This window comes from Haemorhous mexicanus, chromosome 2 (assembly GCF_027477595.1).
Source record: "Haemorhous mexicanus isolate bHaeMex1 chromosome 2, bHaeMex1.pri, whole genome shotgun sequence".
In the NCBI taxonomy this organism is placed as follows: Eukaryota; Metazoa; Chordata; class Aves; order Passeriformes; family Fringillidae; genus Haemorhous; species Haemorhous mexicanus.
In genome coordinates, this window is record NC_082342.1 from 98,711,002 (window position 1) to 98,724,539 (window position 13,538).

The 13,538-nt window shown below is 35.0% G+C and overlaps 1 protein-coding gene across 1 annotated transcript in view; it reads right to left on the reverse strand.

The window, feature by feature from the left end:
• MYO16 (myosin XVI) overlaps positions 1-13,538 on the reverse strand; it is a 259,909-nt gene that overhangs the window by 164,547 nt on the left and 81,824 nt on the right. The window contains exons 8-9 of the mRNA XM_059839709.1: positions 12,238-12,391; positions 5,228-5,378 (exon numbers count right to left, since the gene is read on the reverse strand). Coding sequence (XP_059695692.1) covers positions 5,228-5,378; positions 12,238-12,391 — 305 coding nt within the window. The remainder of the gene's footprint in view (positions 1-5,227; positions 5,379-12,237; positions 12,392-13,538) is intronic.

A 13,538-nucleotide genomic window follows, 5' to 3' on the forward strand; every position in this document is an offset into this window, starting at 1 on the left:
AAACCTAATGAAACAAAAAAGATCCAAAAGACTGAGGCAGGAGACAGAAGAAGAAAGAATCAGTGGTAATGGAAATTTGATTAAAGACAAAATAAACACTGATACATTAAGCAGTGTGCTTATAAATAATGGTATACACTTAAAATGTAGTTTGATTCATTTTTTATGTAAGCAAAATAACCAGAAACAGAAAATTCTCACATGAATGGCAATAGAATTAAGTAGTTTGTTCAGAGTTTACTATAACTTAGGGTCTATTTTAAGAATGGACTATTAGGATGCTACTTCTTCCTTCTATTACTCTGCTTAAAATCAAGGCTCAAGAGAAAAGCAGGCACTGCCTTTTTTTGGTGAACACCTCAGCACCTTCAGCTTTTGTCTGACAGGAGATCAGAGGCAGAAGCAGACTGGGAGATACTGGAGGGAACATGGAGCATGCTTCTGCCATGGGGAAGAGCCCAAAGACAATGGATACTTGTGTTTAGTACCGGAGATCTGACATAGAACTTCCAAGCTGCAGCTCAGTTGCCATAGGTTCAAGGTCGAGTTCAGAAAACCTGATACTCAGATTTCACTACCTGTGCCTTACAGGTGTAAGGCACCTATTGTCTACCTGTTGGAGAGGTTTGTTCCTCACCCCATTGAAGTGAATGAAGATTCCTCTGTCCCACAGAAAATGGCATTTCTTGCTCTTTTTGTTTTTAATTATGGCAGTCGGATGTACAGCTGACTAGAAAACAAGAATTCCACTTGGCAAAACAAAAAATTAAATTGCATTTTGGCACTTGTCTTTGATAATGTATATCAGAATAGAAAAAAAAAATTCACCAAAGAATTCCAAGAATATTTTTAAGTGTCTTGCAGAGAGAGAGCAGAGAGACAAGTCTGTGGCATTCTTTCCTTAATGGTGTGCTCACCTGGCATGAAGGAATAAAACAGGCATTGGCCTTCACTGCACTTCCTTGTGTGCTATCAAAACTCAGAACATCTGTGCCATAGAATGAGCTTATTTTAATCTATCTCTACAAACATTAAACCTCTGCTGGGTATTTGTAAATAAAAGCAAGGTTTGGATAAAAGTAATGCCCTGGGATTCTCCATATTTTCTGAACTTTTTAGGACACTTCCTTATACATTCCTGGTTCGTACCAGCTAACACTCAGGCAGATGAAACCTGGGTATCATTCAGGTTACATGACAATAATCATTTCCCAAAGGTCATTTGGACATGGCCCCATCTCTGCAGGGAGAAAAATTTTGCCTTACAGATGTCTCTGGACTCATCCCATGCAGCCCTAGGCCAGGAAACAGGCACTGGCTTGCACTTATTTCATAAACTAAGCATGGCCAAAAATGCTCATTCTGTAAGTATGGTTAGAAATGTGAAGTGCTCACTAAAACTCCAAGTAAGAAAATCAAGATCTTTTCAACATTTTTCTACAAAGTTTAGGATTTGGACTTTCAGCATTTTCTACCTGACTCATTGCATCAAATTCCATAGTTCAACAAGCAAATAATCACATAGAAATAAGAAACTCTAAATCCCTTAAACTCACAACTGATTGACTTAACACTAAACAATATGTACATGTTTAATATCTTATTTATGGGCATCTTAAGCTTCCATTCTCATCCACTTTTCTGAGCATAGAGATGTGTTTTTTAACTCAATGCATCTATCTGGCTGTCATTTTAATTGCATGATATATACGTTACAAGACATAAAATAAAAATAGCCATACATAGAGCATAAGTTCCAATATAACCATGCCTCTGGGAGTGATTAGTTTTTAGATTTTTGTAATGCTTACAATGAAGATTTCTATTTACTCTATTCAATTACATACACGCAACAACGCTCAGGATCTGCTCATAGATTAGTTATATATAGTTTTAGAGTTATATATATTATTTAGTTGCATATATTTTTTACATACTTGTGTCACTGAAATACATCCTAGCTCTTATGTGTAATATTATATTATGCACAGCTGAGCCTTGTCTGTGTTATAATTCATACTGGAACAATCAAAAAGGCATCAGGGGATACTCTATCACACAGTTCATGTGGCCAACAATACATAAACAAGAACCAAAGGACAATTTTATTTTTTTAAAGAAGACTCAATTAGGAGAAATAAAATATTTAATTTCTATTTTTTTGCAGCATGAAGCATGTAATTCAATTCCAAGACATTAATTTGAATCTGCTACTAAAAAATATCCTTCCCAGATGAGAGGAAGCAAAATTGAGAATATGATAAATTTATGAAAATTATTCATACTGCCTTTGTTTGGCAGCACAGATCTTGACATTACTGATGATCAAAGAACACCTTTTAACTAGGAAAAAAACAAAAGCCAATACAAGCCAAAAAAGGTCCAAAAGGTTTTATTGAAGTAGTCACTTCATCCCTGTCTTCTATACTTCAAGTAATAAAAATCTACCTGGTAAATAACATTTTCTTAAAGCTCTTTTTCAGCATTTTTGCAATTTAAGCAACCTGAAGCAATACATAAATTTGAACAGCTATTTCTTTCCAAACCAAAAAAGTTACAGGGTTTTTCTATTAAAAATGCATGTCTGAAATGTGCTAGGATGAATTTTTTCTTTGTGATCCCCCAATAAAGGCCTAATCTGCATGCCAGATTGCCTAAGAATGTGTGGTGTTTCTGACATAAAGCATACGAAATATCATCCTGATATATTTCAATAATATATGAACATAAAATTCAAGTAATGATTCCACATACCCCACTGAAAAATTAAACAGAACATGATTACTTTGAGTGTAGTTTGAATGCAACTAGTAAGAATAAAAGGGAACTCATTAGAAACTCCTTAGATTAGGATACCCAAAAGGCAGGAAGAGCAGGAAGGGGTTGTTCAAAGATTTCCTTTGGTATCAGCACTAAATCAAAACTTTATTTCTCTAATTGTGAAATATTTTATTGCATTACAATATGTTATTATTAAAAATAATAATAAGAAAATAGCGCTAAATGGATAAATTTTCTCCTTGGAGAATAAGGTGTAAATATTATTAAGACAAGAAGATATGACACACATATACCTGCAGTTCATAATGCATGGCAAGAAGTAGAGAATACAATCCTTCTACTTCCAGGATCACAATTACATCAAAGGAAAAAATATTACATATTTTACTTTGAAAAAATCTAGAGGCTCTTTACTTTCCTAAAATTTAACTGTTTCCGGAAATAATTAAAGCAGTTTACTCTCTTTCCTTCATAAGAGCTAAAGCTCATTAAGCCCTTGCTATCTGAAAAGTTGCATTAATTCTTTTCTAAAGCAACCAGTCATTTAAAAACCCACTAAAATAGCACCATTTCTAAGCTATCCCCTGCTAATGATAATTTCTCAGACAGGCCTCTTCCTATCCTTCCATGCTAGGGAGCATCACTCCAAATTATGCAACTACAGATATTTTCTTGTTTTTCCTGTTACTAAAAAAACATAGGAAACACACTCCTAGCTAGATTAGAGTAGAATTTCAGACTGTTTCCTGCAAAAATTCCTCAGATAAAAGAGCTAAAAGAGTTTCACCTTTAAGTCTGCTCTCTTGTCTTTGACTTGTAACTGTTGTGGGAAGTTCCACTGTAGTAAACAGTGAAACAACAGGACTGCTTTTGAAAATCTGCCTTGGGTCCCTGAAGAGACTCAAGATCATGGTGGACAATGAGATTATGAGCATAAAAACTTCTGTTCGTTCATTTTCATCTGGTAGATTGAATTCAATCTGTTAATTTTATCACTTTCTGTGTATGTTTTAGTGCACAAACTATAAAGCAAAAGTTTAGCTTAGAGTTAATGAAAACCTGAATATTTTTGCATCAAAATTATTGAGGCTTACATCAAAATTATTGAGGCAGAAAGAGGTATCTGTGTTCTTGTACACACTTCTGTTGAACATCTAGAAGCAAGCAATAATCTTGGCAAGACTGTAAGCTAAATTCTCTCCTCTCTTTTCCTACAATTGTATGAAGATTCCTCCTTAAAGGGTTGCAAGCATTCACTTTTCTGACTAGCAGTGCTTGTCCCTTGGAGTAGCAGTTTCCACCAAATCACATCAGTCAGCAACATCAGAAACTGCATGACATGAAAACAAGATGTAAGCCAAGTGCAAAACATGTTGTGGTATCTGCTGACTGGATAGGGAACCAGCACTCCACAGGACTCCAAAGCTGAAACTCTTTCACAGATTGACTCATATCCTTTACATATGGATGCACTGATTGATCTTGTATGATCAAGCCATTCCTCTGAAACACAACCAAATAAAAACCAGAGGAGCATGCATTCTTCTGCCAAGACAGAGATGCAGTTTCTTTGAACTAATGTGGCTAAATCAAACCAATATCTTGATCCTTTGTTATGCTTAAAATTCACAGTAAATTATTTTTAATGGAAATGCTACCCTCCCCCATCCCTTGATCCTAAAGTAGTTTTTTTCATAAATGGCTAAATATTTCTGGAATATGTGTTTCCCAAATGCATGTAACAGAAAAAAAACCCCTTTGCATCACAAAAAAAAAAAAAAAATCCAAAGAAAACAAAAAAACAAACGAAAAATAAAGAACAACCTAAAAAAACCCCAAGTCCTAAACATTCGAACCTGGAACATGCTAGAGTTATAAGCAAAAGATAATTGTCTCCTTTTGCATTCATCCTAAATACTGATTGAGATTGTCCTCCTGTGGAGAAAACTGTAATGTGTATTCAAATAATCAGTGCTGATAATCTAATGTATTATCACAAGAAAGGGAGTTAACACTGCAGCTGTAAATCTAAAAATTCCTAGCTTTGAATTACAGTCACTTTGCAGCTTTATATTCCTTAGACATTCTTTTTGTTTTTTCAGTCTCCCAGGTTTTGTTTCTTTTGTAACTCGAAGTTTGAGACAAGGACACACTCTGAGCAGCACCAACTTCCCAGAGTCCCTCCCCTGTTGTCATCCATGAATAGAATTTGAGGGGCTCAGCCCTCCCCACAGCCCCTGACCTGCCACCAGTAGCTGGCAGGAAGCAGCTGTTCAATTTGCAGAGGAGACAGACTGCAGGGAGTGCTCAAGGTGACAAGGCTCCACAGTGCAAATGATAGTGCTGTACGGTGAGGGAAAAAAATACTATGGTCTTCAGCTTCATTAAGCTTACAATTTCCAGACCTAAGCACTACTGAAAATTTCAAGACACCGCATGCTGTTACCTGCTCAAGTTTGGCTGTGGTGTTCACAGTGATATTTTCAGATGCACTGTCTTGAGATTGCTGCTTACATAAGCCTTTAGCTGCATCTTTGAACATGGTATCTTTCTCCAGCAAACTGTCTTGCTTGGCAATCGGTAAAGCCAGGGGATTGCTACAAAGAGAATCAATAAAGCAATTAGACTCCTACTGAAGATGACAGACAATCAAATTGTGGGTGGCTCAAGCACAGAACTGAGATACAGCTCAGGGCTGAAACACAAGCTCCTGGTCCAAGTTCTGAACAGAAATTGGTGAGAAATAAACTGTTCACATAGGCTGGTCTGTTCCCAAAGACACAGAGCAACATACTTTGATTCAAAATTCACCTTTATGCATGTCTTCTCTGAAGCAGAATTGAACAAGCCAAAGTGAATATGCATGAGTCTGCTTTTGACAGCACTAGGTTGGCAAATCAATAGCCAATTTTGCAACTGAATGTAAAAAGCCCAGCTAAACTACACAATACTATTTTGAAAAATAGTATGTTTAAATGTAACAATGCATATATTGCCATTGCAGTTACTAAAATTAAATTCCATCACTTTTTTAGCTTACTTTTAATCCGGCAATATCTAAGATCCGTTTTATGAATAGAAGCTGCTCTGAAATTGTGCTAAGTAAAAAAAACCAAACAAACAAGAAAGCAAATAGCAAACTCCTGAAATTACGTGAACAATGTGCAATACTCTTCATCCACATAAGAGTTAAAACTATTCTTATTATACATATGGACTTGTTTTCCCTACTAGGAGTTCAGACGATATGACACTTCTGAAAAACAACAATGCCAAAATCTTGGATGATTTTTCTGAGTTGTACATCCAAGGAATTAGCAAGGAATCAGCTGCATGAGTTGAGAATACAAATATCTTAAAAAATAACAGTCTGGATTCCGACAGTGCAAATGAGACAATCTCATGGAGTGTACATCAGCTCCTTGCCAAAATGCGCACATAATTTCTTTGAAAGCAAATGTGGACTTAATATGGGAATGTGGGAATAGTGCATTCCACTATGGAATAAAGCCCAAACTTAGTTAAAATAAATCTTCTGTTTACTCTAAGTTACTTGAGTTAAATTGCTGATTATTAAAAGAACATGATCATACAGTTAACTCGAATACTCATAGCTAACACTGACAGCAGCTCAGGATAAGAACTGCTCTTGGAAACAGAACTGAAATACACCCATCATTTTAGAAATATAATATATAACATCTTCTAAGCAGAATTCATTGAAAAATAAGACAAAGTCGTTTCTCACAGAATAAAAGATAGACAAACAAAACCTTTCACGAAACTGTAAGTTCGTGAATGTTGAATAAATATTGAAAGAATTAGTTTAAACATTTTTTAATGAAATATAAATGGTTTTTTTGCCTCAAGATGCTTTGCTTCAGACATTTAAATGTAAAATATCTACAGGAACATAGGTAAAAATAAAAATTTCTACTTGCTACTTAGATTTACCATAGATAATTGTACGACAAGTTTACCAAATGTCACATGGACAAAAGATATACCCTCTTTTTTTTCAGTTTGAACTGCAGAGCAGAACTTGGCAATTAGAATAAGACATATTAGTGATTAGACTGTAGAAGAAATTAAACACTTGTGACACAAACATAAATGACAAATATTAATTCACATCTCACCCAGATCCAGAATTGAGCAAAACATAATTAAATATGAAGTTTTCTTTCTGAGAAGCCTTATGCTACTGTCCAAAACTGCTCAATTTTTTTTAATTACAAAGAAAGATTTTAAGAAAAGTGTAAGCAAAATTCAAGGATCAAAAACCAAAGCACTGCTACTTATATCTTTCTTAATGTTCATGTGAAGTTTCTTTTAAATTGTGAAGATCCAGGATTTTTTTGCTGTGAAGTTGAACCTTACCCATTCAGTGTTGCCCTTTTGTGTTAACTACACAACATGCATTAGAAAATTCAGCTTCTTAAATCTTAAATTTCAGCTATAAACTCCTCACAATCAAATTAACCTTTCAGTTGTCTCAAAAGAGAAGCAGGTTGTAAATCACAGAAAAGTGTGGGGGTAAATGAGTACCTACTATTTTGACAGATGCATTTTGAACTTAAGAGGACAATAATAACCTAATTTAACAGGCATGTTTCATGTACTGATGTACACATGAATAGCCTTTAAATTATGTACATTTATGAGATATTAATAGGACTTCATGTGATGGAAAGGATGACATATAATTCATATTAAAACAAAAAAGTGAATGATTCTGTGAAAGAAAAAACATAGTAAAATTACTCTGACAGTTCATCATAACTCAGGTTCAGGAAGACAGTATGAGAAATAAACCAAAATAAAATGCTGCCAGAAAACACTGGCTTTTTAGAAAAGTATTTCTACTAGTTACAAGATTAAGTCAAGCAATGCCTCTGAAAGCTCAACTGTAGAACAGTGAAAGGGAAGATTTTATGTTAATGTAGGCAAGTAGATTAGCATGAACTGTCTTCTTTTATGAAAATTAATAGATAATTAATAAATAATTAACCACAAAGGAAGACTTATGCCAAAATAATGTTGCACAGGAGACAAGAAGTGTTATCTAGGGTAATGCCATTTGAACATGGTAGGACTTTCTACCTGCCTATCTGACTGGAAAAAAAATATTGAATGTTATATGGAGGACCAGTGATTTTAGTTTTTATGCAAAGAAGCCTTCATGTATGGAATTAATTTGAAATATTGTGTATTTTTATTGGACATTTTTTAAGATAAAGTGAGATGTTTTTCTATAAGTTGCCATCCTATACCATGTCATTTAAAAAGAAAAAAAATAAAGAAATCATGTGAAGCATAAGACCTGACAATCAAATAATTGGAAGTTCTATCATCAATATTGGAAGCACTTGGACACCTTCTAATTTGATAAGAGAATTATATCAAGAAAGAATCTGCAGTAATATTGCCATGGGCTCTTTGAGCTTTTAGCTTTTGTTGGAGAAAATTTCTGTAACCTTCCACAGGCAATTCTGAGATGCTTCAAACAATTTCTAAGCCAGCTTACACCTGTAAAATGCATAATCTCTGAAATTTCAGTATAAAAAACTTATTAAAGTTTAATAAAAGAACTTTCAGAATAGATTAAACATTAGAAGAGTGTTTGAAAACAATAGAATAATTAAAAGGCAAGTGCTAAATAAATGGTTACATGGAAAAGAAGAATCAAAATGTAAGAAAAATTGAATCTCTTTTCTGTTTTGCTGTCTAGAGCAAGAGAACACATCCATTTCAATTTTATTTCACATTCTTGTGCTGATTTTGAAACACATCATTACTATAAGTAATATTTACTTAAACATGCATCAGAAAATATACAATGTGATTTAGTTAGCACTACTTTGAGAGTAAGTTCTTAGTTTTTTTGGTATTTATCACTACCTAGATGACTGCACTATGATATTATACAAGCAGATGTACAAGTGTAGAAGTACAGTGATCATTGTGACCATAGCATAAGCCTAAAGTCACTTTTTAAAAGACATGGCCAATTTAATGTTCTGAACTGTAAGCTACATCAACTAATGTATTCTATGCGGGTATTTTTGCCAGTGGAGTAACAAATTTTATTTTGGCTGTACCATTAAAATTAAGACTGGCAAAACTTTCCAGGATAGACCTTAGGTTTGCTTCAATGGTCAACCTAATACCTTCATGACATGACTAAAATTCTGTCCTTCAGCTAATTTACTTTGTCAGTTATGACCAAGGAACTATGCTGGAGCAGATATGGCCTCAAAGGTGCTGCAGCTTGTGGAGGACCTGCATAAAGCACAAGAAAAGAGCAAGACAAGAGGAGTGACAGAGAGAAATAACTGCAACCCTGTCCCGTGCCAGCCGCACACCACTGATGAGATTGAGTGCAATGCAGAAAGCCAGGTTTGCCTGGTAACAGCATATTTTAAATACACTGACCACTAAATTTTGTTGCATCTCCTGACTTTGAATTCACCTTTTCACAGTATTCTTCCAGAAATCAATGCTGTCATTTAAATTTCAACCAGCAAAACTAGATTTGCTGACAGTACACATGTTATTTATAATTGTTTGTTCATCATTTTTGAGTCTGCTTTTGAACACTGTTTTCTTCTGAGAAACGGCCACAAAGCAATATGGCCACAACATAGAGTTACTGGGAACTATTGTAAAACTTTCCACCTCAGATTACTTTCTTGCATCTAGAGAGTTGATGACGAATAGATGCAATATAAAATAAAGCAAAGGTATATGTGGATTATTATTGTGCACACCTCTTCAGGACTAAAAAATTAGATTGGTACACTAGAACAGCACAGATATTTATCTTCAAACTAGCATAGTACACATCTCTCTAAAGACTCTTAACAGAGCATGAAGGATTAAACTCTTTGTTTTCAACATTAGCCATTGGAAAAAAAATGTTGCAACCAGGCATCTAGGCTGCCTCTCTAAAAGGCAGCATGGAGCCACTCTGGAGGATAATTCACTGTATCTTAAGAATATGTCTACTATCATTTGGAGTAATACCTCTCTGAAAGGGTTTTGTGTTTCACAATTATAAGCATGATACTATAGAACTGAGATAACTAACTTTGAGATGACACCTGATTTTCAGCCACTATAAATTAAGGTTAGGTGATTTATAAGTAACATGGAACTCTGTGTGTGTGGTTCACCAACAGATTTCCATATTCAGTAATGATAGCTGGGACACACATGGGCAAAACACATCAATAACTGCCTTCCAAGAATGCTCCCATCTCAGAATAGCTGGTTGGCCAGCTGATACTCACTGCACTGACAGCACAACTGATAGATGGGTACTGCAAAGCTCTGGCTGAGGAAGTCACTAAACCTAAGACTGCTAAAAGTCTCAAGAACAGGCAGAAGTGGCACTACTTCAAGCTTGCTGTATCCTAATAATGGCCCTCTGGCTGTGTGCAAAGGATCACTGCCAAAGTCAGTGCACAGAGCTGAACAGGGCTTTGGCATCACCTGGTGCTGTATTCTCATGCAAGCACCACAGACCACATGCAGTCCCACACTGGGATACATTGGCAATAGAAGCTAAACTCATTCAATTCCACACATATATCGGTTTTTTATGGTTTTCTCTTCAGTGGGCTTTGCTTTTTCAAAACTTCTAGTGAAGGTTTTACATGTCACATTGCATTATTGTCATATAAAGAGTCACTATATGGAAAACTTGCAAAAATTAGCTATCTTAATCTATGTATTACAGGAAGAAAAGAGTAGAGAAAAAATATTTTCAGACCACTTTAAGTATGTGCAAGTCATGTCTTCCAGAGGTTAATGGGTGTTATCACTAAAACCAGTATTCAGTACACGTGCACCGTAGTACAAACTTCTAGAATATAAAACACATGGAAATGCATCATCTAGATACAAAAATGATGACTAAGTTCTCAAAGTCTCTAAAACCTCTCTGAATAACTTTTGCTAGGGATCATTACATAGGTTCAAGTGTGATCTACCATCTACTTCTAGTATTACAACACGTCAATAATTAAAAATAAAAGTTTTAGTTACATTTCAGGATCTAAAGGCTTAGTTTCATGCCTCAAGATTAAATTTTTTCATTTAAAAGACAGTTGAAGGCCACATAAATTTGAGGAGTATGATTTATGTTATTGAAACACTGGGTCAGACTAGAGGACTGCTTATTTTGTAAGGAGTTACCAAGCATGAAAAATTAGTAATTTCATAAACATTAGTATCATACACCCAGCTACCTGTATTAATGACTACAAATCACAAAGCAGAAACAACACACTGTGTTTGCCATCCATAAAATATTAAATCTATACTAAATATCAATATATGCCATGGAGTTCTGAATTTAACAGATTGATCATTTCATGACAGTTGCTCACCCCTTCCAAATTTTAATGTATCCAAACACCTTCTGCCAGCTACAACTACTATGAAAAAGAAGCATATATACTTTATCTGTCTCTCTACAAGAGGTTACTGTTTTCTTCACACACTCTTTGGTGATTACTACAGAAAAATTATTGCCAGTGTTTTGCAAGATTATGCAACTAACAAATATATACTTCCAATATGTGGCAACTGCACACTGTATAAATACATTACTTTTAACTTTTATAATTCCCTGGATCACAGTATCTGGAAAGAAGAATTTGAAATATCAGTATGTCTTGTACTACCATAACACAGCCAGTTGTGCTTCATACCTATTGTGCATCTCTTCTGACATACCCATGGCAATCTTTTTTTAAAGTTGACAAAGAAATACAAAAGTATCAACATTTACAATTTAAGACATAAATTGACTCTTCAATATCAAGTTTTAAGTTGTCATTGCTAAATGTTAGTTGATTCCACTTGAATTTTAAAAATTCAAATCTAAATAGAAATAAAATTTTGACCAGTATAATTTCATCTGCAATCACATGTCTGATTTTTCTCTTTTTGGGATTTGTCCTTGCTTCTCTCATAGGAAATGATAGTTTTACTTACACTATACCCATCTACCTGAACAAAAGGATGTTCAAGTCTACAGCATTAACCTCTAATAATTCTGCTAAGGCAACCCCAGGCAATTTCTGCTCACAATTAGAAAAATGTATTTTATTATTCATAAACTATAATTATAAACCTAAGGTTGACAAAAAGATATGAGAGATACAAATGCAAAAGATTATTGAGGGGATTTCAAAAAGGAAAGTTACTTGATCCATCAAATCACACAGAATCACAGAATGGCTGGGGATGGAAGGGACCTCCTAGAGGGCACCTGGTCCATTCATCCTGCTCAGGCAGGACATGTAAAGACAGCTACCCAGGACCATGTCCAGCTGGGATTTAAATATCTCCAAGCACACACAGCTAGGATTCACAGATTGACAGATATGGTTCAAAGGATAATCTGACTGCAGGGAATTAATAATCTGACCACCAGCACTTACTTACAGTTTATTGGAAATTGTGGGCAAATCATGGATGATCTCTTCATATGGCTCTTCTTGAGATAAAGTAGCAGCAGCTAAAGGGTCTTTCATTTTTTCCTCCCAAACAATTTCAGCCTTCAGAAGCATTTCCTCAATAAAATCAGAAGCTGCAACATCTAAGACATTGGAACACCAAGATATTAGACAACAAAATGGTGCAGAAAAGCTCCTTTGAATTAAAATCTCTAGATCAGATTAAGACTAAACATGTGGCTAGACAACACGAAAGAAATTGCTCAGATATCAATCACAAAATAATGCTTGAAATTACTGGGAAAAAAAGGGCAAAGTAAATTCAGTACAGACTTAAGTTGTCATATGCAAAACCTCAAAGCTATTCTTGCTGTGTAGCAAACCAGTGTATTCGATAATTTACAGGACTTCAGGAAAAACAATACAACCCTTTTCAACACATTATTCCTGTGAAAACATGCACTTAAATCCTTTTAAAATGTTTTACATTTCTACAAACTAGATTTATATGTTTTATACATACAGAGGAGCTGAAAACAGTTCTGTTTGCAGACCAGAAAGTTAACTCAACTGTGTCAAATACCTACTAAATATGGTTAGCTAACTGCATTGTTAGATTATCTGAGTTTAGTTCACAGCCTTTTTTACAAATTAAAACCCTATCTAACCACAAACAACACTTCTAAGGTTAAGTGTCATGAAGTTCTCGTTCTCTGTATTTGTAGGCAGTACAGCACTTGAAGCATAACTTTTTTTGCTTTATTATGAAAGGGAAGTTTCACCCTTAATCTGACAGGAAGTTTCTATTATCTGCATTACTGAGTTCCATCTTAATTTTATCCTAGGCAGAGAATGTAGAACAACCATGTGTTTCTTCTTTTCCACACTGCTACCTAGCATTACTGACATCAGCTCTGCTTTGATCTCTGTGTAAGACCAGTTGATCTGAAGTCCCTTCCAACCTAACAGAGTCTACAATTCCATTACCTTTAGGGCCAGCGCTTCAGCTCCCTGTTGCTATCTGGTTTAAGAAGGTGCCTTCTGCAGTAAACAATGGCAGCTACACCTCAAAACTAGGTGTTGAATTTGTTTTCAGACAAAGCCCTAGAAATTTTAACTCAAGAGGCCATATACTATAAGCACTTGAGACAGAACGAAACTCAGTGAGAAGTCACCAAAAAAGTGTAAATGCAGCTACCACCAAGGCATGGAAGAACTCTCAAGTAAGAAACATAGCTAAAAATAAACAGGGAATGAAACAAGTGGAAGGACATGCTGTCTTTTGATATG